The sequence below is a fragment of the Gavia stellata genome, chromosome 8, assembly GCF_030936135.1.
Source record: "Gavia stellata isolate bGavSte3 chromosome 8, bGavSte3.hap2, whole genome shotgun sequence".
Taxonomy (NCBI): Eukaryota; Metazoa; Chordata; class Aves; order Gaviiformes; family Gaviidae; genus Gavia; species Gavia stellata.
In genome coordinates, this window is record NC_082601.1 from 11,492,060 (window position 1) to 11,518,086 (window position 26,027).

The 26,027-nt window shown below is 49.1% G+C and overlaps 1 protein-coding gene across 1 annotated transcript in view; it reads right to left on the bottom strand.

Annotated features, from left to right (window-relative positions):
* Positions 1-3,948: 3,948 nt before the first annotated feature.
* The window catches only part of LOC104260041 (TGF-beta receptor type-2-like), a 40,790-nt gene continuing 18,711 nt past the window's right edge, over positions 3,949-26,027 (bottom strand). Inside the window, 6 exon segments of the mRNA XM_059820510.1 lie at positions 3,949-4,258; positions 8,175-8,302; positions 9,536-9,677; positions 9,794-10,750; positions 13,690-13,891; positions 19,338-19,488. Coding sequence (XP_059676493.1) covers positions 4,046-4,258; positions 8,175-8,302; positions 9,536-9,677; positions 9,794-10,750; positions 13,690-13,891; positions 19,338-19,488 — 1,793 coding nt within the window. The 3' untranslated portion in view covers positions 3,949-4,045.

The following is a 26,027-nucleotide window of genomic DNA, read 5'->3' on the forward strand; positions in this document are numbered from 1 at the left end:
TCCCAGCCATGGCAATGGCTGCACCTGATCCAGCATCATGAGAATTCACAACTGTGTGTTCTGGTAAGATGTTTTTCATGGAGAAGATCCAAGTGTAAGAATGCATCAGAAGGTTTAAATAACCATGTTAACTTTCAACACAAACTGTAAATTGTGCAAAAAAAAAAAAAGTTGGGTTTATGCACAACTATTTTGATCCTCTTGTACATTTTTTTGCTGTGAAATGCACTGAGATCTCAATGCGAGTCATAGTCCATTTGTGAGAAGTGGGGGTGGGGATAATAAAACTACAAAATGATTCATTTGTTCTGTCTGCTTTCCTAGAGATCAGGTGACCAGGAAGAGTAGGTTGTTGTTATGCTGGAGATCTGTCTGTCTGGGCTTTCCTTGGCCCTTAAAGCGGGATATTTTGGCACTGTGCGCTTGAGTAGTAACTATATTCTCCAGCAGAAGAATGTTTTAGGCCCTGCTGTCTTGTTTGTGATATTCTATACAACCATCCTGTTGTGTTAGTTTTGGATATCCATTGGGCATTTTCATGTTTAACCAGGAATAAAAATAAAAATGAAAACAGTGGAATTAGTTCCTCCTTGTTTCTGGGCTTGCGGCACATTTGGGGTGTGCTCCTTGGCCAATTCCAGGATTTGGGAGTAGGAATTCCATGGTTCATCGGTACCTGCACCAAACTGGGGGTGGTGGAGGGACAGAAAATAAACTGACAACACTGTATATGTTTCATAGTTGTTTTATCTGTGTCACATGGCAGATTTGCTTTAAACAGACAACAAGGGCTGTGGTGCAAGGTCCAGCTTTTAATATTGCAGTGATCAGAGCAGAAACCAAACCTTTATCAGCTGAGCATACTCCAGGGATCAAACTTGTGCTTATTAAAATATAGACCTATAACTCAGTCACTGAGCTTCGCTTAAAATCTTGATTTGGGAATTTGTCAAGGTGATAGCTGTAAAATGGACTGGAAAGCTCCCATGCTGATCATAAACCCATTTGTGTTCTTTATATAATATTATTAGTCAAGTTATTTCTCTTCCACCCTCATCTGGCATGCTTGTGGTTTCACACTGAGAAAGCTGTTACTAATTCTGTTGTGTAAAAATAGACCCAAAGCTGAAGAAGCAGTCTTTTAAAATACATGAAATGATTTCTTTTAACATGGGGCTGCTGCTAGAAAAAAAGAAGGTAAGGCCTTCCTTTGGTCAGATGATCCCAAGAACTGGAATGGCTTCTTGATGTGCCTTTAGTTACGATGCAAATTTCTAGTTACTTCTAGAAATAAAGGACATAGTTGAAAACAGTTAAAGAAAGAATTCTAGCCCCTGAATATCCAGCTTAAATTGTAAAACATTTATGTGATTCTTCTGAGAGTTGCAAGCACCCTATAGACTAATGTATGTATTTAACTCTGACCACATTTGATTCTCTTGCATAACCGCTGTTGTTTCCATCTTGTACCTTCTGGAGCAAAGGGAAGGGTTCACTGCTGCTTCCTGTGTAGGTATTTGCTAGAATCACAGTGTGTTCAATGGGGAACATGGCAAAATGTAGGATTTCAGCTTGTTACCTTCTGTCTTTTTGGCTTGATCAGGCTCCACTGAAGTTAAGAGCAAAATTCTTACTGATCTCAGGGATTTTAGGCTCCTGGAGTTATAAACAGATCTTAGAGCTTAAATAAGTGGCTCTTTTCAGAGGTGCTGTGTACCCTGCTACTAATGGAAAAGTGTGAGACAAGTCACTCCTATTTAACACAAGCATTCAAGTGCATAATCCTGAAAGCTTGATTCTGGACTTGGTTTTCATGGAAAAAAAATGCAAAATGTACATCAGAGTGTTCAAGTTTTTAGGAATGGGGAGGGGAATAGATTGAGAAGTTTTTCAGCATATTTGCAATATAAACTGTCAAGGCTAGGATTAGGTGTACGTCTCCCCAGAGAATTTGGATTTCAGCCATCAGAATTGGAGATGCAGCCTTCAATGTCTGGTTTGCATGGTCTGATCCCCCTCTGTCCCAGTCATCTGTGGAAGAACAGGTCAGTGTCTTTCAAAGCCTCTTGAAATGAACTTGGAGGAACAAGTAAGCATACTCATCAGTATTATAAACAAATAACTTGGTGCAAAACTTGGTAGGGGAAGTTCTGCACTGAATATTACGTGAAGTAAAGATTGGACAGCCTGGGGGGAGTTTGGTGTGTTCCTGTAGTTTCTTATCTCCATGACAGAAAGCTGCCCCATGCTCTCTGTTTCTCTTGGGCATACATACAGTAGAGCCATACAGTGGTTAATACTTTAGAGAAAAGAGACTAAAGTCAGGTGGGTGGAGAGGGTGCATTTATGGTGAACTGGGGAGGATATGCTTCAAGAGAAGGGGGTTAGCTTGAAAAAAAAATCTTAAGGTGACAGGAGGTAGCAGCCAGGTGGGGAATTGGTGAGAATCATAGAATCATTTAGGTTGGAAAAGACCTTTAAGATCGAGTCCTACCATAAACCTAACACTGCCAAGTCTACCACTAAACCATGTCCCTAAAATGAAAGGTATGGTCACAGTTGCAGGTGGGGACTTACAGATGAAGTTAAGCTTTTATTATTTCGATTTGATGCGACCTAATTCATTCCCCTTCCATCCTTCTTTGAAGGGATTGGAGACAATTTTGTTCTAGGCTTTTAATTTAGGAGCTGTGGAAGTGGTCCAAAGAGGTGGAAGCAACAGCGAGAGAAGAAAAGCTTTTTGTGTGGGCTGGTGCTGTCATAGCTGTGCATTTTTAGAAAACCAAAACAGCCCTGCAGATCTGCTTCCCTGCTTCACATCAGGGAGCCCCAGCTAAGGAAAGCTTGTGGCTGTTTTAAGGTTTTCTCCCTTCCCTTCTGTTGTAGGGGTTGATCCATGCAGCTGTGTGCTGGCAAGCAAAGTATTCCTCTCGGATGCTATCCTGAAAGATACACCTCTTTGTAGGTGAGTGTCAGGTATGGGATTGAAGGGCTTCTTAGTAGCAGCTAAGGTTTTTATTAACTTTTGCTCCCAAGGGTGGAGGAATTAAGATTTGCACAGTGCCAGGGTTCAGAGCGAGGTATGACTTACCTTTCCTTAACTGCCTTTCCACTACAGAGGCAGGCTGCCTCGGTCTGGCGGTTACAGGAGTAAAGGTCCCGGTTCTGTCTAATCATGTTTCTTCAAGTTGAGTTTCTTCACCAGAGGGGTGTGAAAGAGTTGCAAGAAGAACTAGCCAACATGTTTGTGTTGACGGTATTTCTGTGGCACAAATCTGTTGGTTAGAGGTGGCCGGAAACTGGACTGATAAGGGGGTAAAAGTTGTCTTGATACCCTGTATGGAGACTTCTAGAGTGAAACAGCAGTGTCTACACTGGTGACTTTTTTTTCTATTGGAGAAACTTCATGCGCCCAGCTGAACTATCAAGTACACCCAGGAATTCCCCAGTGAAAAAAGGTGTGCTGGAGTTGCAGCAAATCAGGCTTTTGCAAACTGGATTATTGGGTATCTTTACACTGTATTAAGGACTGTCTGAGCGATGAATAATTTTCTTGGGTGCCAGCATGTTTTCCACTGAGGATGTGTAACAGCTCAAGATTTTTTTTTCCTGCTGCTACAACATTCTTTTTTTTTGGTGGAGGCCATTAAAAAAGGAAAATGAAAAATTGTCTTGATCTCTGCAGAATAATCAGAAGAGAAACTTGTGATGGCAATGTGGCAGGACTTCAAAAGACAGACATGGAATTTGGGTGCTTATTAATAAAAGATTAAACATTATTATTTTAAAAAATAATAAAAGGAATGCTTTGCATCATTATACATTTAAAGTAAGTACAAAATCAGTTCATATCCAATGTTGCACTTTAACCAAAGTATTGATTCCACAGTTCACTGTATCTGTGGGAGGAAACAGATCTTATAAATAAGTTATGTACTAGATCTTAGTTCCATTTTTGTAAAACAAAGCAAGGGGGTTTCCCCATGAGCTAAACGCTTCTTGCTTATCTTCTCATTTCTCATGATGAGACTCTTTGCCTGCTGTGTCACTGCATATTTCTGCTCCCATCACTGTCCTGGTGCTCCCCGCCTGGAGAAGCTGTTTTACTGGCCTCGTTGTCCGTGTTGTTGTTGAGGATGTCGTCGCAATCCATCTGTGCCATCAGGTTGAAGCGCTCGGCCACGCAGTGGGCGGTGAGGCGAGCCTCGGGGTCGTGGTCCCAGCACTCCGTGATGGTGTCACACAGAAAACGCATTCCCTGCAGTCAAGAAGGGCTGAAATTAAGATCTGAAGGCAGGAAGAAGAGGAGCTAGAAGCTGATCTAAAGCAATCTCAGTGTTTTACCATACTTTTGACAGCTTTCTACAGAAGAGCTTTTTTTGGCCAAGCTTAAGCACAGGAGGAAACAGCCTTGGTAAGTTGTGGCAAGTGCCAATGCTTGCACCGTTACTGGCCCTGCTTGTGTTAGCGCAGCAGCCTCAGCTCACCTGGGATCTGGTCCCAAGCATTTGCCACACTCCCTCGAAGTCTTCCCTGGAAGTTGGTTTGTGTTGACTGTGGGACTTAAATAGGGGCTGGAAGGAAATAAGCCCTCCATCTCCTGTCTCAGCCTTGCCCGTTCAGGTCAGAGCATCCTAAAATTGGGAGGGACAGGAGAGGTGGAGATGTTGACCTGCAGGCTAGCTGCATGGCTGGCAGCTGAGCCCATGTCTCTGGCTTTCAAGGCTGTGCCCTGGCATGGGAGGGGAGGTTTGGGCCGGTTCAAAGGCAAGTTTGGAATTAAACTTCTGAAATAGGACTTCTTGTTCTAGTAGCTTTCTGAAAGGGTGCACTGTGCCAAATAGTCATTGCAGTGTGCAGCTGAACTTTGTTTTCTCACCACAAAACAGTGTCTTGGTTTAGGTGGGATTGGGTACTTCCCAGTGTGCTCCAGAACACATTCAGTTCCACTCAGTTACAATGATTATGTCTCCCAGTAATATATTTTTTCCGGTTGTGTAGTTCTCTGAACAGAGTCCCAATATTTTGGGCTTAGAAACAAAATGGCAGTATTCAGCAGGTATTTTTCCCACTCTTAAGCTAGCAACACAGCTAGCACCAGAAGCACCAGAAACCTTCCTTTGCCTATATAATCACTACCATGTGCTACTGCTTTTTGCATCATTGTCAACCAAGGTTGCAACACAGTGGAAAAATCATTATTCTAAATAAAGCTTCATGTTTTTCAGTGGTTTTTGTGTATTTCTTAATTTGCAATCAAGAGAACCCAAAAATCTCATATGGACCAACAGAAGAGGAAAATGCAAGTCCTAGAGAGATATACCATCAGTGTCATTTGTCCTTCTGCACCTTTCTCTGAACTCGCTGCTCTCTACTAAGGTTCACTGTACTAAGTCTTCCATAATGGACACGGATTAGAGAGAACAGGATTGTGCAGCAAAACTGACAGATGGTGCGTTTCAGTACCTCTTACGTCACTCATTTATTAGCTTAGTTGAAAGGATTTGAGGATAATTGATTAACATGCAAAAATGAGCTAGCTTAGCTGAAGCTTTTAAAATAAGCCTTTTCTCAAACAGAACATGGCACTGTCATATGGTTTAGTCATTAGATTTTTCTGTGCTTATTTTGCCCTGAAATCATGACATTTATTTGCAGTTTGCCTTGTAAGTAGTGATGATGCTCTTTTAAATGGTACAACTGGAACATCTTGTTATGCTCACAAAATAGACTTAGTTTGGGTTTTATATTTGATATCTCAGATTTCCAAAGGATGTTGAGTTTTACAAGTATATTTTTAGTGGCAATATTGACTTTAGCTCCCACTGCTCCTTCCTGTCCTGCACTAGCCCTTCAGTTGTGCCAATACAACAGTCTGTTCAGCTGCTTCATGAACCAGACCCAGGAATTTACCTGACCGAAATAACCTTCCCCCCCCCCCCCCCCCCCAAATGTGGTGGGGTGTGAAGCGAGGTAGATCCATGGGCTTAAGGTGTTTGTAAGTGATCTGGGAAACTTTGGGGATAAATTTCTTCGATGGGCTCTATTGTGCAGCCTTGCGAACAGTTGCCCGGAGCTGCTGATGGGCAGCACGCTGGGCGAGTCAGCTCTGTCAGGGAAATTAATGCTTATGTCTGCTGAAAATCTTAAATCATGTAGGTCCTCACTTGACTGAGAGTGATCCTGACGGTTGAAACGTGGAAGTGGCATTTGGAGCTCTGCGTCGAACTTATTTTCGTTGGTGGGAACATCTATGGGTGCTTCCCATTCAGGTGAGCAATTTGTCACCCTTGCTTGGTGTCACCCAACGCTTCCTCCTGCAGGAAGCCCTTGACCCCAGGATTGGCACAAACCGGTGGCTTTCTGCTGCTTCCCAGCAGATGGTGCTGCCCTATGTCTCTTCCCGGGGAGGCTGGTTGCAAAATGCCCGGAAAATTGTGTAAAGCCAGGCTTGTAAGGAGATGTTTATTAGATCAGCTAAGATTAGTTGGAGGCAAACTTTCAGGAACACAACGTGACTTTTCTGTCCCTCTTCCCCAGCAAATATCAGGTGGTCTAATAAAAGTTGCTTCCTTATAAGCCTTGCTCTGTTTACGTGCTAGACCAACCCAACTACAGCAACATTATTTCTCATAGGTGATTGCAGTCAGTCCTTTTTCAGCTCAGCAAACAGTGCAGTTATGGTCAGGCTCTATCAGAGTGTGATTTTTGACAACCCAAGCCTCTCTATATTTTTTTTCTGTGGTTTCAGAGTTTATCAGAGGCCCTGGGAGGTGAACGTCTGTGATGAATACTCAAAGGCTTCAAATATGTAGCAGTGCTGATTGAAGTTCCAGTATTTGCCTTCATCAAGGAAAAAGGCTGAGTGAACTTCAGAAAGGGACTCGACAACTGATAAACTCACTGATGGTCCAGCAGAAACCACAGATTCATTTGATGCTGTTTGCACCTTTGGTTGGTCAGGTCAGTTTTGAGTCTTTGGACAAACATGGTTTTGAGAGGACATATTGTAGGGAATACATGGCCTTCTAAGATCACGAAATTACAGCTTTCCTCTTGGAAAGCGTGGCTTTATATGCCATCCAGGCAGAGTGGCAGCAGTAGCAGCGTGTTTTTTGGTGAATACTGCAAAATGATGCACTGAACACTGCAAGGCTCTGTGAGCCAGCACACTCGATGTTTCAGATTGTTTTTCGGATGAACTGAATTGTTGATCAGTGGATGGTGTTTTTCCACAAGACACGTGAAATTTTAGAATTACCAAAGTCAGGCAAGATTTGAAAGTCACTGTCAGTGTGCCTGTTACCCCTTGTGTCCTTAATGCAGGGAAGAAAATACTGGACCTGGGGGAGAGAGGACCATGTCAGGGCCAAGAGGTAGCTGTTTCTGGAGCTGGCTGGTCTGGGTGTGCTTGGGGATGGTTTTAACAGAGCACATCTCATCATTGCTGAAGTATTTCTATTCTAGAGCGCTGGCTTATGCTCTCTGTGCTGAAACGCTGTGCTGTCAGACCCTCTGAGCTGAAAGCTGGTGAAAGACATCCCCTTGACAAGACTTGAGGCTAGGAGGTTCCCTGCTCTCAGCTTCATGCGTGTTTCCCAATTGTTTCATTTGAGGGAGATGCTTCCCGTTTTGACCTTCCTTGCAGAAGTCCTTCTCACATGCCAAGTCATGACCTCTTATGTTAGAGGTAATTTTGAGCTTGAAATCTCCACAACCAAGCGGGCAGGAGGCTGGATGCACCTTCCTCCCCTCTGTCCCTGCTGTGAGATGGCTGTGTGCGTTTCCTGAGCTAGAGCTTTCTGGATATGGTGGTTATGGGAGAAATGGGGTGGACTCAAATGATTTACTGTTTCATGAAAATAGCTTCCACTGAAATGCTCAATTTTGCTGTTATCTGCAATATAACTGAATGCTATCACTTGGCATTCATAACACTTCCTGATCAGGGCAATTTATTCATCATTAAATTTTGCTGTACCCCTGGCTAATGACTTTTAAATGCCAGGGAACTGGGTCTTAGGTGGGCTCAGCCAGCCAAGAAGGAGCTGTAAATAGGGTCCAGGAGTTCTGCCTGCTTTTGCTTTGATTACAGCTGTAATGATTTTTAGGCTGGGTTACTGCAGTGGGACAACATGGGTGGCTCCTTTCTGAACCAGCTACTCCCAGTTTACCTGATGCACCAGCCAGCTGCTCGGGATCTCGGGTCGCCCTCTGCCATGTAGCACGATGTCCCTCATGGTGTCCACGCAGGGCTGCTCCTGGACTTTTGACCCAAAAGGCAACTCATAATTCTTTACTTCTGCAAGGAAGCAACAGCAGCATTACAGGATGTTTTTTGTGCATTCACTTCTTTGCTTTGGTATGGTCCACTGCATGAAAATAAATTTGTTTTTATCAGTCTGCAGAAATAATTTAGGATTTGAACACAGAAACGTAGTGCTGGGTTTTCGTGTAGAGGTTGTTTTCAGAGACAGGATGGAGGAACTGTCTGACCACCTTTCTGAACCCAAGAGATGCACTACAAAGGACTTGGTTTGTGTTTGGGGGAGACATATTTTGAGCAGGGAAAATGTGTTGTACTGGTAAAAGATGGGAAAGATGACTACAGTACCAGCATCTAGATTCCTGTTGTGGGCAGGGATTGGGTTAGAGGAGAAATGGCCCTTCCAGAAGAGCAACCCCATGTCGTGGGAGGCCAAGGAGAAACTCCCTGTTGCAGAGGTGAGAGGCCACCCTGGTTTCTGCCACCTCCTTCCCAGATGCAAACGCAGGTGAAATACAAGTGGGGAAGGATGCCCGGGATGCCGGCTCGGGAGCAAAGGATGCATGGGGCATCTGAGCCAGGCAAGGCTCTCCCACTGCCGAGCATGGGGTGGTTGGGGCAGCTTTCTTGCTGAGGGTTGGAGCTTCTTGCAGCTCTGTGGGCTGGTACTGCAAGTAGATGGGATAGGGAAGGAACTGGAGAGAGCTGAAAAGGAAAGAGGGGAGCAGGCAGAAGGGCAGGCAGGGGCTAACAGCAGGGCAGTTAGCAAAACGTTTAACTACACACAATTTCAGATGCCAGGATGTGGCTCTGGGAAGTGAGGGGGGACGTGGCCCTGTCAGAGGCTGGAGTTTGTGAGTCCCTGTTGCAACATAAACTCTCTGGTGTTGTCTGAAAAAAAAAAAAAAGTGCTTGTGGCCGGGAAGGGGGAGGCAGCTTCGGCTCTTCCTGCTTGGTTTGCTTTGCGTTGCCAGCACTGACTCGGATTTGACTTGGCAGCTGGCCGGCTTTGAGTGGGGGCTGGACCAGATGACCCCCTGCGGTCCCATCCTGCTCCTCGGCCACTGAGCCGGCCCCCTCGAGCTGCGGCACTCAGGGCAGGCAGCCACGGGGGAGGATCTGCTGCCAACTCTTAGCACCCCTGCAGAGACCCAAGCCACCCCAAGTCAGGTCCCGTGCCACCGCTGGCGATGCGAGGGTGAGCCACGTCCCTGTACGAGGAGGAAGGGAGCAAAAAGGTGCGTAGCAACCCTGGTGTGATGCTCCTACCTCCTACCACTTCACATCTGGAGGCCATTTCCCACAAAACGAGGGCCATGGAGTAGACGTCCATCTGCTTGAAAGACTCTAGGTCTTCCAGGTTCACCCTGGACTCCAGGACCTCTGGGGCCATGTACCTGGCGGTGCCCACCTGCCCACAAAGAGGAGAGAGGCGTTAGTAGGGGCGGGCGAGGACTTCGGCCGCGGGGCAACCAGGGGTGGTTTGCAAAGGGTTCCCTCCGGGGAGGGCTGGCAGGTCATACTTGCCTGCCCGCTGTTGGCAAAGTCGTCCACTGTCAGGGAAGGGTCGAGGCGTATGGCGATGCCGAAGTCGCAGAGCACGCACTCCTGCTCGTTCTTCACCAGGACGTTGGTGCTTTTGATGTCCCGGTGGGCGATGGGGATTTTCGGCCTGCCGCAGGCAGTGTAGTCGCTGTGGAGGTGGGCCACCCCGCTCACCAGGGAGCCCGCCATCTTCTGCAGGTCCATCCAGCTCAGGACGTGGCGGGAGAGGTAGTCCTTGAGGTTGCCCCGGCTGTGGTAGGCGGTGATGAGCCAGTACTCCCGGCGGGGCCCCGCGCCCCGGTCCTCTGCAGTGAGGAACCGCAGGACGCTGTCGTGCTTCAGGCTGGCGTCAGTGAAGATCTGGCTCTCATTCTTCCAGGAGGAGTATTCCTCGCAAGGGAAGATCTTCACGGCCACCGTCTCATACTGCCCCGAGCGGCTGTGGCTCAGCTTGGCCCTCCACACCTCCGCAAACTGCCCTTTGCCCACCATCTCGTCCAGCTCGATGGGAAGCAGCTCAGTGGGGCGGCTGCTGGCGCAGGTGGGGCTGGCGCCGGCTGGGCTCTCGTCCATCAGCACGGACAACTTCTCCTCCTGCTCGGCAGACCTCCCTGGCTCTGACAACGCCGGGGGCTGTCCCGGTTTCCCACCCCACGCCTTGGCTCTCTTGCGCCGCTTCTGCGTGCGGCAGAGGTAAAATATCACCGTGATCATCACCGCCACCAGCAGCGGGGGCAGGAGGCTGATGGCGGCCACCGGGATGACCTCTTTGCTCTGCAGCATGGAGTAGCCTGCGGGGAGGAAAGCAAAGGCGAGAGCGCTGCCGCCGCGGGTCTGCAACAGCTCATTTTCATCACGCGGAGGAGGAAAATATGCGAAGCCGTTAATGAAGCGCAGCCCTTTGCAGGGCTGCAATGCACGCTGCGCACAAACCCCATCCCGGTGAAGAACCCAGATGTAGGCGGTTATTAAGGGAGCTGCTCCGTTTACGTCTCAAATTTAGCTCCATTTATCAAGTGAGGGTTCAGGATGCCGGACTGTGTTAATTGGGCCGGCTGGGGCGGCGTGTGAGACCCTGCCGCTGCCACCAAAATGGCTTGGCTGCCCTTCGGCGGCTCCCAAGTGCTGCTCGCGAGGGGAGCTGGGGTGGAAATAACAGTGATAAAGTTGAGGCAAGGCTCGAACAGAGCAAATCTCTGAGGGGGTTTGGGGCTGGGGCTTTGCCGGATCCCTGCGGCTCATGGAGAGCCAGGAGGGATGCTGGGGGAGGGGTGAGCAGCATGCAGGAGCACCGAGCCCAGGGGAGCGCCGGGATGCTTTGCACAATAATTAGCGTAAAGGAGCATCATTTTAGTGCTGTCTGCCAGCGTTGGCATCTCCTTCCTCGCCGCGTTACGACACCGACCCCCATCAACCAAGCGGGCATAGCTGCGATTGTTTTATTTCTTTTAAACCCCTGTCAGCCTTCAGATCATTGGGGCACGGGGGAGCTCAGAAAAAGCCCTAACCCTCGCACAACATATAATTGTCTGATCCTTTGATGTTCGCGATTCCTGGAATAAACATGCTGACTTCAGTAGAGATATTCAAGTAAAATCTTACTCAGAGGTTTTTCTGCCAAGTATAATAACCCAGGGGAAGAGGGATAAGAATCATTCCATAAGCAAAACTCTCGCTGCTTGACCTCAGTGTGTGCAGATCATAATTCAGGTTCTGGAAAAACAGAGCGTTTAGCTATTTTCCTTGGCAAATTTCAAAAAAATGTGCTGCAGCTAATTTCTGCAAGGCTGTGAAAGCGTTTCTAAAATAGGCATCAGGTTCAAACCACAAGATCAACCTAAACTGATATAAATCAATAACTAACTCAGGAATATGTTTATTCTGGAAAGCGTTAGGCCTGGATATCACCTACTGCTTTAATGGATTTACCCGATGCTTAAGATCCCGTCTTTGAAACTCTGAAGAAAGAGAAGGTATTTTTAAGGGAGTTGCGTGCACAAGTCCTGAACAGGGGAAGTTAACACAACTTCAGCAAATTCCTTCATGAAGATGCCTCTTCCCTTTGATATGGAGGGGTTGTGGCACGGCTTAGACCCCTTCCATGAAGAGCAAATGTAGCTGCTCTGGCGATAACCGTGGGTCAGTAAACCCGTGCCTTGTCGAGCATCGCTACGTGGGTCTTTCCATCCCTGCTGAGGGGAGATGCACCTCCAGGGCCAGACTCAGCCGGCGCAGGTGTGGAGAGGACTCTGCGTGCTCAACCCTACCTAGTCATCATCCCGAGGTGTCTGCTGGGCTTCTGCTTGCACGGCTTTAGGAAATGATGCCACCGTGTGTTCATTAGGGTGGTCTCTGAGCTCTGATGGGGTCCCTTGCAGCCCCGGTTCTCATGCAGTGCCACCCAGCAGCCCAGACCTGAAAGCAGGGCTTAAGAAATCAAGGAATGGGAAAAAATCTGTCTGCTTCAGCCACCGGAGAAGTGCTCATCTGTATTAGGTGTTATTCTGCTCGATGTTTGTCTATACCATTCAAGATGACTGTAAGTCAACATTTAAAATGCAAATGATCCCTTAAAGCAAAGGAGGTAAACAATGGGGTCTCTGAGTCTGGGGCTTCCCAAGCTGGTCCCACAAACCAAATCAAAGAGGAGATAATTATTTAAGGCCCACACTATTCTCGTTCGGAGTTTCAGCATTTTACGTGCCGGCTGGCAGGAGGAGGCTGTTTGTGGAAGCCTTTGGTGGAGGTGGCATTTCCAATGAGCCAGTTGTCATTTTTGTGCGAAATCATATATCCCGGCATCGGCTTTGGGTTTTTACTATCTCTCCCTAGAAGTGTATGTACCTGTTATGTTTGGCTGGGGAAGCAGCAAAGAACTGCCAAATTTAGCATCATTTGCCTTCATTAAAAGTGGCTTGTTTGTTCTGAGAATTTGCATTTTATGTGATTTTTTTTTTTTTTTTTTTTTTCTTTTTCCCTCGTGTTGCGGGAGAAGCTATGCCACTGACTTGCAGGTTATGCTTAGGCTCATTTTCAGCATTTCGTTGCTCTGTAATCATGGAAAATTGGAGGGGGTTCACTTTGCTTTTGTTACGGGTCAGATTCTTGATGAGCACTTGGATAAACCTGGTCCATTTGGAGTTAGGGAGGTTTGGATAAGCCCCCAAAGGCTTGGGATCTAGCTGGAAGTGTTTCCAAAGTATACGACCCTCCCGAGGTACAGAAATGAGCTGCCTCTTAGTTTTCCCTCCTGTGGATTTACAGCTCCTGTTGGATCTCCAGCCATCTGCAGAAACATCTACAGGCGTGCCAAGCCACGCTCACGTATGTGTACAGCACCGGGGCGGCCCTGGCCACCCCTGCCCGCGGGAAACAGCGCTGCAGAAATCCCCAGGAGAGTGGCAGGGGAGGCACTGCTGCGTGCCGAGCCCCGCGCTCCGGCACCACCACCTTTTTGGGTTGCAGCCGTGGCGGATGCCAGCGGTTCCCGTGGGTGTGCCGGGGCAGGATTTGCTCCAGCGCGATTTATTTAAAGCTTTCAGAGCATTGACTCACGCTGGGTTACATCAGTTTCTGGGTTCCCCAGTTGATTCACCCTGTGCTGAACGGCAAAGCCTACTGAGAGATACGGTGGATTTTCCATCACCTGATGTTTCCAGACCAAGGCTGGAATTTGCTGGGTGGGATGCTTTACCCACAGACAAAATACTGGGCTCAGTTACGGGGTACAAATTTTACCCAGCTTTTATATAGGGAGGTCAAAGAAGATGCTGAAAGACCTTCTTCTGGCATTGCATCTCCTACTCTATTGGAAATACAAGTTATTTATGATTAGTGTTGGGTGCTTCTCTGCCCATAAATAACATTAAGTACTCACCGTTGGTGTGGTTTTCAAAGATAAGTTTATCATTGCACTCCTGCTCGTCCACGCAGCCGCAGATGTAGATGATCCCATCTTCGCTGGGCTGATGGCTCATGATGCAGCGTGAGGTGTTGTAGTTGGGGACCATGAGGTTTTCGATGGGGCGGTGGGGATTGTGGCAGAGCGTGCTGATCCTGATGCTCTCGTTGTCCTGTCTCCTGCGTGTGCCAAATGAACCGACAAAGCATTAGTCCAGCAGCTCAGCCTTTGTGTCACCTGCACGTCATCTTAAACCTGGTTTTAAGATTGTTAGTTTTAAGCCATGTAGGGAATGACTTGTTTGTAGTGGCTCTGGTATAATTCTAATTATACATGCTTTGCAGGGGCTTTGTTAAAGCCCTTTATCTCTTCCACATGGTGAAAAGAGAAATGTTTAGCACATGCCAATAGTAGGATGTGAGCCAGAGACTCTACTTGTTTCCAGTAGGTAATTCACCAGTTCATAATTGTGCCTCGGATCGGGTAGTGCCAACTCTAAGACTGAGTGCCCTGCATGGGATCTAGGGCAAAATCCCTCCTTTACCAATACCAGCTGCTAAGCCAGCAGGTTTTGGGGCTGTATTGTCTTAAGGAAACCCTCCAAAATGAGTGTCCCACCTCGTATGTCACCTCTGCTGCAATACAAGTCAAAACATCTCTGTCTCAGCAGGGGCTGGGATCTCTGCTGCCCAAACTTCGCCTGTTCAGGGGAGAGGCAGGGGACGAAACGCCTGCTCGCCAGTGACTGCTTGGCTCGTGCTTCGCTCCTGCTCCTCTCAACCTGTGCATGCAAGTGGAGTCCGTAAGCGCCATCTCGTCCCCTGGGCTCTCTCTGGGCTAATTCTTGGTGGTCACGCCCTGTCCTTGCAGGACCATTTGCTCCTGCCTCCAGTGACCGGCGGCAGTAGAGACTTTCAGTCACTGATCGAGGCTATTTCTAGAAACAGCTTGACCTTTGGAGCTGCCAAATTATAATGTGAAGGCGATACAAGTCCCTGACCAGGGGGTTGTGTCTGTGTTTATACCATGGCTTCAGCCACTGAGCAACTACAAATGAAACCTGCTGTGTCACCCAGTGATGTCCCTGTCCTCACTGGGTCTGGGGCCGAGGAGCGTTGGGACACGGCACAGCCAGGGATGTGATGGCGAATAAGCCCTAGCTCCTCCTTAATTTCCATTTACAGAATCACAGAATCACTATGGTTGGAAAAAACCTGTAAGATCATCAGGTCCAACCATCAACCAACACCGCCATGCCCACTAAACCATGTCCCACAATGCCTCGTCCACACGTTCCTTGAACACCTCCAGGGAGGGTGACTCCACCACCTCCCTGGGCAGCCTGTTCCAATGCTTCGCCACTCTCTCAGTAAAGAAATTTTTCCTAATACCCAGTCTGAACCTCCCCTGGTGCAACTTGAGGCCATTTCCTCTTATCCTGTCATTTGTCACTTGGGAGAAGAGACCAACACCCGCCTCTCTGCAACCCCCTTTCAGGTAGTTGTAGAGACCGATGAGGTCTCCCCTCAGCCTCCTCTTCTCCAGACTGAACAACCCCAGTTCCCTCATAAGACTTGTGCTCCAGACCCCTCACCAGCTTCGTCGCCCTTCTCTGGACACACTCCAGCACCTCAATGTCCTTCTTGTAGTGAGGGGCCCAAAACTGAACACAGGATTTGAGGTGTGGCCTCACCAGTGCTGAGTACAGGGGCACGATCCCCTCCCTACTCCCGCTGGCCACACTGTTTCTGATACAGGCCAGGATGCCGTTGGCCTTCTTGGCCACCTGAGCACACTGCCGGCTCATATTCAGCCAGCTGTCCACCAACACCCCCAGGTCCTTTCCTGCAGGGCAGCTTTACAGTCACTCATCCCCAAGCCTGTAGCGTTGCATGGGGTTGTTGTGACCCAAGCGCAGGACCCGGCACTTGGCCTTGTTGAACCTCATGCAGTTGGCCTCAGCCCATCGATCCAGCCTGTCCAGATCCCTCTGCAGAGCCTTCCCACCCTCCAGCAGATCAACACTCCCTCCCAACTTGGTGTTGTCTGCAAACTTGCTGAGGGTGCACTCTATCCCCTCATCCAGATCATCGATAAATATATTAAACAAGACCGGCCCCAAAACTGAGCCCTGGGGGACTCCGCTTGTGACCGGCCACCAACTGGATTTCGCTCCATTCACCACAACTCTCTGGGCTCGGCCATCCAGCCAGTTTTTTACCCAGCGAAGGGTGCACCTGTCTAAGCCACGAGTCGCCAGCTTCTCCAGGAGAATACTGTGGGGGACAGTGTCGAAGGCTTTACTAAAGTCCAGGTAGATATCATCTACAGCCTTTCCCTCACCCACCAGGCGGGTCACCTGGTCATAGAAGGAGATCAGGTTGGTCAAGCAGGACCTGCCTTTCATGAACCCGTGCTGGCTGGGCCTGATCCCTTCATTGTCCTGCACGTGCCCTGTGAGCGCCCTCAAGATGAACCTCTCCATAATCTTCCCCGGCACCGAGGTCAGGCTGACAGGCCTGTAGTTCCCCGGATCCTCCTTCCGGCCCTTCTTGTAGATGGGCGTCACGTTGGCAATCCTCCAGTCATCCGGGACCTCCCCTGCTAACCAGGACTGTTGATAAATGATGGAAAGATAATTAAGATAATTAAGAGGGGGGTAAAAGTGTAATTTCTTGGCATTTCTAGGGAATTTGTTCTTTGTTTTAAAATGAAAGGACAGACCTGCCTTTTTTTTTTTTGTTGCTGCGTGTTTCTTGAAGCCCTGTGTCAGAGATGGTCACAACATCAGCCAGAGGAGACCGAGACCTCTCTCTCACCAACTGAGAGACAGGACATGGGGGAGTGAAGTCTTCCCAAGAGATTTTTCCCTTTCTGTAGTGAAGATGCAAAATATCCCAGTGCCCGTGTTGCATTTAACTGTGCACAAGCGTTCAGCAAGCGCAGTGAGACCAGGTGAAGTATTTGGAGGCCTATTACCAAAATGTCTCATTCACGAAACTCCAGTGACTCACTGAAACATGGCTCGTAGCATCAGGTCTAGCTCCATAGTGCTGATGTCCTTCGAGCTTTTTTAACCACCAATGCTCAGCAGCCAGGTTAGGTCCTTCTCACACGCCACATTTTTTTGCTCAGCAGCACCTAGATTGGGCTCCTGTTAAAGCCATGGAAAAGTGTCACATGCAGAGCAAAAGGGTGGGTTTGGCTCTGGTTGTCATCCAACTCCTCAAGCACAGGGCGCTCGTTTTGCTGGAAAACCCCAGCTCTCCCAACGGATTCGGGCAGCATTGTCTCCACACGAGGGGGCTTGGCTAGAGGGTCCGGCACAGCCGCATCCTGGTGTGTGGGAGCTCCCTTCTTTTGGTGCGTGGTGGAGTCGTCCTTGTTGGACCCATGGCTTCATCTCCACCCGCTGTTTACCAAGCTGGGTGAGGGAAGAGGTTTGAGGAGCAAATGGTGGAGATCTTGAAAAACTGGGGTGCCCAGGTGGATTTAGGAGTGGCCAAGCATGAGCTGGGTTATGTCCCTTTGTGGGGCAGATGGTGGCAGCTGAAAGGAGCTGGAGCTTGGAGGTGGGATTAGGAGGCAGCTGTTGGTGTAGCGATGGAGCCTCTCGCCCTTGGAGAGCTGGAGTGGAGCGAATGCAGGCTGCTGGCATGGCACGCGAGACATGCTGGGCAGCTTGGGGCCGAACGGCTCCTGCCCTGCCGGCACCACCGGAGAAACACAACCTGGGATGCGGCCCTTCTCCTATGGGGAGGATCAGTGCCTGCCTTGTAGAGCCAGTGGGTAGTTAAGAGCTAATTGAGAACTAAGAGCGGAGCGCCAGGGTTTGACCCTTGTTTCCGGAGCCTTCCCCAGAGGATGCAGGATAACCCGGCGCTGGTTGGGTTTGCAGGGCAGCTCTGGGGCAAGGACAAGTGATGGGGAATGACCAGCCCCGCATGGGCTATGGGCAGCTGGCGAGCATTGCAGCTTCTCCTGGGGGCATTTGAAGGAAATTGCAACTATTAATTAGTTTTCCAGGGACTGCCTCTGCTTCCCGACCCAGTGGTGCAAAGTGGGAGGGTGAAGGTATGGAGAGGTTTCACGATGCCTTCGAAGTCAGCTGGGAAGTCAGACACAAAAGCAGGGGGAAGAACCCAGATTTGTCATCCTCTCCCTGGTGACGTCCCCCGGTTTCAGTGCTCCCCACATTTTCTTTGGGCTCCCAGGTAATTTGTCAGAGGAGCTTCCAGCTGACGAGTCCTAGGAGGGTGCAATCCCTCCTCTGTGGGCTGCCCAGGCTGGGCACGCTGGAGCACATAAGCACATTGCTCAGGAGCATGGGGCCAAAGCTGCTGCTGTGACTGTGATACCCACGCAGGACAAGTTCAGATGATCCAAATATGTCTCTGCAAGTGAGCAACAGGTAGCGAGGCTGGAGTGGAGGTGAGCCCTGCCTCAGGGACCTCAGTCTCAGGATAGGTGTTAGGATGGGGTGGGAGATGCTGGGAGGAGGTTGCGGGGCTGGCAGGTTATTTGTGACCCAGCAGCTGCCTCACCCCATCCGATACACAGTGCAAGGGGCAGCCGCATCCCATGCCATGGGATTGCTTTCCTGGCATGGGGATTTATGGTGCAGGGGTCTTGCCTTTTCCTGTACATGTAGGCTGTCAATGGGAAAACCCAGCGAGATGCTGCATTGCCTACCCAGGATTTAAGGTGGCTTCTCCATGTGTGTGTAGGGGAATTTGGGACAGGGGGTGGATTTTGTTTGTTTGTTTGGGTTTCTTGTTGGTTTTGGGTTTTTTTAAGTCCATAATGCAACAATTATGTTGAGGCAAACTCCTGCTGAAAGCGGGGCGTACAGCATTCACGCTAATTAGCAGGTTGAGATAAAGCCTAGCGATAAGTGCTTGGCTGGCTTTCACTTTGGCAGCCAAATTAAAAGGGAAAGAGAAGGAAAATCACTCTGGGCAGACCCAAAATGGATGTTTTTTTAGTTTTGTTCATGGGGACCAAAAAGCTGGGGGAGGCACTCTTCCGGGCCAAATGATGCGGCATATGCTTGGCCTGAAATGCAAGATTGCGTTTCCCTTCCAGGCATCTCCGCAGAAGCAGAAAAGAGCTTTTCCCAGGGGATGGGAAGGAGGTGGGTTAAACCCAGTGGGTTAAACCCCAGTTTGGTACCAGCTCAGACGTCCATGCACCGGATGGGGACAGACCTCGGCTACACCCCTGCACGTGAACCAGGGTTTCACCAGCCTGATGCAGGAGAAATTCATGGGTTTGGGGGTCAGGGCTGCTGGTTTTGCCCTTGGGTTCAGCTTGTAAAGCTAAATTCAGGGGTTTATGGGGGTTTAGAGGTCCCACAGCAAACTTGCCACACTTTGTGTCGGGCACTTAAATGCTTAATTTATTTAGAAAATAAACTGGTACTAATTATAGGGCAGACCAAATAATTTTTTACTGTGAATCGTAGTTTTAATTACAATGGAGTCAAAGGGAGAGGAAGAGAAAGTCCTGAATTATTTTAAAGGGCAATAATTCAAGTGCGGGGGTACACACATGTACCCATGAGCTGCTGCCCCGCAAACCCCTTTTTCCCCTGCGTCCCCCCTTGACGCGGGAATTGCGGCTTACCATATGGCCACACAGATCTCGTAGGGGTCCTCGCAGTAGGAGTTGAGGTTGCAGTTGCTGTAGCACACCTTCTCCTCGCAGGCTGGCAGTGTGGAGTCGCACCACTTGCAGAGGTTGGTCTTCAGGCTGCGGCGGGCGCCGGCACAGCAGGCTGTGGGGCAGAGAGGGGGCGAGGGTGAGGAAAAATAACCACCAACTACTTTCATGATTTGCACAACCAGTGGAAAAGGAGACAGAATTGTCCCTATTTCTCCATGCATTTGTTTATAGCTTTAATTTTGCTCCATTGCTTGGTCAAATGTGCTTTAGATTATTCCAAAGCCTAGAGGAGATGGAGGGATGGCGGTAGCGTGGAGGCAGGTCCTGCCGGACGAAAGCTTTGCAAAGCCTGGGAAGCCGCAAACAACTGCGTTTTCCCCTCCATGTTTCCCGTACCGTTTATCATCAAGAGGAAGTTTATTTCTTCCTCTACAACCTAGTAGGCTCAAAGCAGCATCTCCCCTCATCCTGAGTGCACAGTGTCCGAAAAGGGACATCTCCGGGTCTCTGCGTGCCTGAAGACTGAATTTATTCCCCTCCCTGGGGGGAGAGAGGTGCTGGGGAGGCATGCACGGCCAGGCTGGGGCAGCTCCCTCCTCTCCTGCTGCCTCTTCATCCTCCCTCTGCCCATTCAATGAGCCCAAGCTGGGGAATGTGTTTGCCACCCGCTCCCCGAGCATCTGTGTTTTTGGCAATAAACGATGGGCTGAGACTTCCCCAGCTCTGGCGCGACAGGGGCTGCTCCTGCCCCAGCTCTGCCCTAGCCCAGCATGAGATGTTCTCCTGCCCCTGGAGTGCCGGATCCGGCTGCAGCGGCAGGAATAACTGCTGCCTGTGTGGAGCTGCTCTGCATGTATCTCACAGGCATAAAATTATTTCTATTCTTATACAAAGGGTGAACGAACTATGCTCGGTTAAGGGATAAATCCCAGCTAAATTTAAACTTCCTGTTTTGAGGCTGCTAAACGTCTTTTTTTTAATTTTATTTTTAAAAAAGACACTAAGTGGCTGATGTAGAAATAGATATTTATAAATTTTTACTTAAATAAATACACTCAAGAGTGTTCAGGTAGGAATCTGAACTACAGCTGCTCATTTTTCAAAGGTTTGGGTCATACGTGCTTCTCCGGCTGCTGCTTCCCCAGCTGTCTGGCAGCGCTGGGTGCTCCCAGCCCCTATGAAAAGGGCAGTTGTGGCTCACTGTGCTGCAACACCCATCTCAGGGGTTATCCGTCACCAGCCATTAGTTTGAACAAGAAACGAACTGCAAAATCCCTGACTGCGTCTTGGAAGGCCTCAGCCTCTGCAAGCAAGGCCCTGCTGATACAGGAGCATACCCACGGGCACCCTCGATCTTTGGGCAACCTACAGTCCCTCTTGCATTTTTGGTGGTCGCATCTGCGACCTGCCCATGGCCAATGGCCGAGCCTACGGTCCTTTTTAACGCATATGCTGTCCCAACAGCAAAAAAGGATTTCTAACTTCTCTGCTTCCCAAATCTGGGGTGCACAGCCTGCTCCAACAGCATCTCACGTGCTTGCTCCACTTTCCTCACCGTCCCAGACCCAACTCCATGAGATGGCCATAAAAGAGCTGCTGGAAGGCTCCCACACAGAAATAAACCATTTACAAGCTCCCATGGCCTCGTACGCAGGGCCAAGGTTAATGGCGGAGGGGAAGCCTGGCTGCAGAAGAAAAGCCTGTTGCATCTGAGGGCTGGAAGGAGGAAATTTTGGTTTAAATGACCCATGCGAGGCTTAAAATGTGGCTCAGCGGGGATCGTGTCATGCAAAGTTGCAGGGGAGCCGGGAGCAGAGCAGGTGAGGATGCTGCCCAAAACCTTTCGCTCATCATCCCCCCCCGTCCATGGGGTGCTCAGGCTCTGCCGAGGCACCTGGGGATTTTGTGGACCCAACGCCCTGCATCCATCCAAGGGTAAGCTACCAAAATTGTGACTTCAGCCGGGATTTGAAACACCTGCAGCCAGGGGCTGGACTTGCAGAATCCCAGGCAAAACTCCTCTCAAGGATGAGAATTTTGGAGGTGGATCACAAATTAAGCCCAGCCTTTGCATGGGGCTCTTGATCTACAGCAACAGCCACCGTGGTCTACAAACTCCATCGGTGTTATTACACGGGAACAGAGAATTGAAGGTAAATTTGTTTCTCCCTGCAAAACCCAGCCCTACCACACCCAGGGCTGTGCTCCGGTGGTCACTGTATTTCTTCTTTCACCATTTCAGCTCAACCCATCCATGCCCTGGCTCGTGCTGTGCTCACAGCAGGCTCGTGCAGGACTGCGGGCTCAGCACCATCACCCCAGGGATGTCTGGGGGCCCTGCAGAGGAGAAGCAAATGGACAAATCCACACTGTAGAAGTCGTTGATGCAGAAAGGCGACGGAGTTTGTTATTTGTGTATTTATACCCACTGGGTATGTTATTTACTTATTTCTATCAAGGGTTTGCTTGAGGTCTCAGAGCAAAACGTCAGCCCCAGCAGTTTTGTACTGGTGCGTGTGGTGGGGATCTTGACTTGGCAGTCGTTTGCACTGCAGAGTGGAGAAGCCAAGGCAGATGAAAGAGTTAAATATGGAAACAAGATCCAGAAATATAGTGGTAACTGGACAAAATTCTTTGGAGACAAATTGTTCTAAACTAGCTCAGGCTGCAATTCTGTTATCTGCTCTGCAAGAAAGGTCAGAGCACGAATATCTCTTTTTTTCCCCCTCCTTCTTCTCCTAGGAAGCTAAAAAGAAGAGCACAAAGCCCACTGCAAGTTTCTTCAGGACTTTGTGTCCTTGAACCATTAGCTCGTAGGTACAATTTAACTGCCACATCACTCATCTTGGCCCTGATTAGACCCAGATGAACACTTTCAATATTAATACTCGGATGATTTAATAAAGCTGCACGAGCAGTAAAAGTAACAATACACTTCCATAAAGGGGTTCCAGATGTTGCCAAGGCAAATGCTAAACATCAAAATACAAACTTCAAAAAAAAAAAAAAAAGGGCAAAAAAAAGCTGGATAAGCAAAACTTGGAACAAACTATAAACTAATTAAATGTGGTTTGAGTTTTCCAAAAATAAATTGAAGCCATAAGGATGTGATGTGAGCCAATAAATAGTACAGTTAGTCAAAGTTATTGTGGAACGACAGTTGGAAAGATGGTTTGAAGTCACCGATAGGTGGGCTCACAGTGAGCTTGGCTTCCTATCAATGGGAAGGCTTGTTCTCTTGTGCACGAGAACGGGATCAAGTCTTCTGGTATCTATAATCGGGACCCCAGAGAGGTTACTGAGAGAATACGAGCCGATTTGCAAGTAGAGGAATAAAGGAAAAAACTACGCCAGAAGTGCCTGGGTCTCTCCTGCAAGAGCAGCAAGGATGATACCACCACCCAAGGACATTGGGATATTTTTTCATGCGTGTTGGGGCAGCCCTCCAGCCTCTCGTTGCCCACACAGCATCCATACTCTCTGCTTGGCCACCTGCAAGGCCCATTGAAGCACCACCACCGTAGTCAATAACCCATCCTCTTCCCCCATAGAAAAGTCATCTAAAACAGGTCTCCAAGAGAATTTTGTACCAGTCCCATCACTGCAGCCACGGAAGCAGTCAGCTCCCAATAGATGAGCTTTTTGCTCACTTGCCAGGTGTTCAGCTGCCAACGGTGACTGCAGCTGTAAGAACCCAGCGGGATAAATCAGGCTCTAATGAGCTTGTCTCTACCAATGCAGCCCTAGATAGCAGGTAGGTCATCCACCACCGAACTTTGGCCCCAGCTTTCTGCGCGCTGCGGTCCCCAAGGAGGGTGAATCACCAAGGAGCAAGCCTGGGGTGCACAGCGGTTACAGAGAAGGAGAAGGTGCCAAAGTGATGGCATGTGCATGCAATGCATTTTCGCTGCGGGGCAGAATGAATTTTAATTCTCAGATAGTCTCTCTGGTGTGCCATCTTGTCACAACTAAACACCAGATGGGCTTAAGGAAAATCACTTGATGCTAAGGCACTTGCACCTCTCCAGCTCTCCCCCTTCCAAGGTGAAAGGGGACCTTCCTTTTATTCTTCAAGGACAAAGAAAAATTGATCATTTTTAGCTCATAAATACTCTACAGTGAGGTCTACCTCCTCTTTTCTGTGTATCTCTAAGTACCTCAGGGTGGAGCTGATGCTAACTCAGCAATTGCAGAGGGCTTCCCAGCTTGCCGTTACTGCGGCAGCTCTGGGAACTCCCTGCATCATCTTTTCCACGCAGGTCAGTCAACCTGTAATCCCCAGGCTTTGCACGCGGAGAGACTAAGGCCTGGGAGATTAGCTGCCATGCTGTGCGGCTTTCTCTAACCAGCAGCATGCTTAAACTGAGGATTGGGGAGCACCTGTATCTCAACCCTGCAGCCACGTTGCTCCTGGAGACCCCCCGGTAGGTGCCCTGATGGAAACCCAACCCGCGCTGAGACCCGCTTTCCCACCTGGGTGAGCCTGGGCTCAGCAGCGAGTCCTTTGTCCGCTGCCAAGTTCAGGATTAGGCTTTGCCTTGGGCTTTCATCCACGGCTAATGACATGACTGCACAATAACAGAGCCTCTCATAAAATTATTATGAGAACAAACAAATTCCTTCCCTATTATATACAGTACTTGTTTTTAAGATTAAAACAACAGCAGGGCTGATGGGCTCCACTCTCTTGCTGACCCATGTGAGAACACCAGGACCTTGCTGTTCTCCATTGACAACTTACTCCTGAGCTGCCTCCTCCACGGATGGGCTACGTCAGGGTAAGTCCCTGATTTCCAGGAGAACCTATGCAGGGTCAGAAGTCCCCGTTGCAATTGTCCAGTGTTACCTGTGTAACAGAGGACCCAGATTTCCCGCAGTCAGCTCCAGCTTGAGCCAGATCTGTCGGAAAGCACCCGCTCTCACTGTGTCATCCTGCAGTGCTGTAGGAGCTCCCCAGAACTAGACCTCAAGCTGTTGTACTTTTATTTCGGTTGGAGCTTGGCTTCTTCCAGCTCAGTTCTGTTCTCCAGAGATGGGATCTGGTGCTGCTTTCCGCTGCTGAACCAAAGAGCTTTTTAGTATGGGGCTGCTGTTCTCCATCCACGTATTTTACAAACACTGTATCTTCATCTTTGTAGGAGAGGTAGGGCGGACCAAATGGAGCTGAAAAAACTTATTATCCCATTTTTTGCCCCTACGAGGCACAAGCCCCCAGCTCGCGCAGGAAACCCAGCAGCGCTCACGCTGCATTTTGTTCAGAGGACCAGGCTCTGCCCTCAGGTATGTGGTCCCACATTGTCCTGCGTAATAAATACTGTACTTGGCAGAATACAGTATGGAGCAAGGAATGAGCCAGTAAAGTTTCCTGGTGAATAAAAAGGAACTGATTTTGATTGCATTAGACATCAGTGTTTCCTCGTGCCAGAAAGACATGCAGTATACATTTCTGGTTTGCTTGGACCTTCTTCAAACAGACTGGTAACTGACTTATTCCACCACTTATTTTTCCTTTGTGAAAATATCCCTTTAAATTAAGTGTTTAGCAAATACTGCTTAGTCCCATTACAAAGTAAATTGGGTATGGATTGTACCAGCAGACTTCTCCAATCTCTTTCAGATGCTTAAATTACATCATGATCTAACTTCACCCCGGGGAGAGATGAGCTCTGCAGAATATTGTCCGTCCTTCTGCTTTGGTAATCTCCGGTATTTCTCGGGTACCTTTCACAAGTTGTCTATGCGTCGGCGCAATGACTCTGCTTTTGGGGCGTTGGGACTTTTCATACGGAGGTCATGCCCCTACAAAGCCAGCACTGTCCGGGCAAGCTGGTGGCCAGCGAGGTGATGCCCAGCACTCGGTGGGGAGGATTTGGCCAGAGCGGTTTCTCTTTGATTTTGGTCAGATGATGTCTGTGCCTGCAGGCGATGACAAGGGGGAGTGTGCCTGACCCCACGCTCCTCCATCTGCTCTTGGAGCAGCTTGTCTCCTCCATCCACCGCGACAGCCCGTCTTGCTCATGCCTGAGGCGCTGAAATCCAGCAATGCCAGGGACCCTTCTCCTCCACCCGCAGCAAGATGCTTCCCCTCCCGGAGATTTCAAGTTTCCTGCCCCAGATTTCACATTCTGTCCCCCAAAGCTGCTCCTGCTGGGACAACCCACTCTCCATCCCTCTGGGCCCTTGTTTGTCCTGGAGGTCTGGGTGCTGGTGCAGGGTCCGGCTGGTGCCCACCGCCGGTGCCGGCTGGCAGGGAGCAGGCGTGCTGCCGCAGGATGGCTGGGCTGGTGGGGACGCCTGCGATGGGAGGGCTGCACGGGCGATTATCTGCCATATTGCGCTCTCTCTTGTGTTTAAAAACAACAACAGCTCAACTGACTCATAGATCCTACGGCCTCTGAGTCATTTTTTATTTCTGGATTTCACTGCTCTGCCCTTTGCAATGAAGGGAGTTGCATGTGCGCGCAAACACACACACACACACATCAAGTTCACATTTGTTTTTCCCCTATAAAAACAAAACGATTTCCATACCATTAATGAAACAGAAATGATTTGACTTCGCGTACCCTGGCTTTTATTTTCCATTGTATAAACTCTGCAGATGAAATAATGATGGTTGTAAAGTAAACCTCTCCTTTTTTTTTTTTCCTT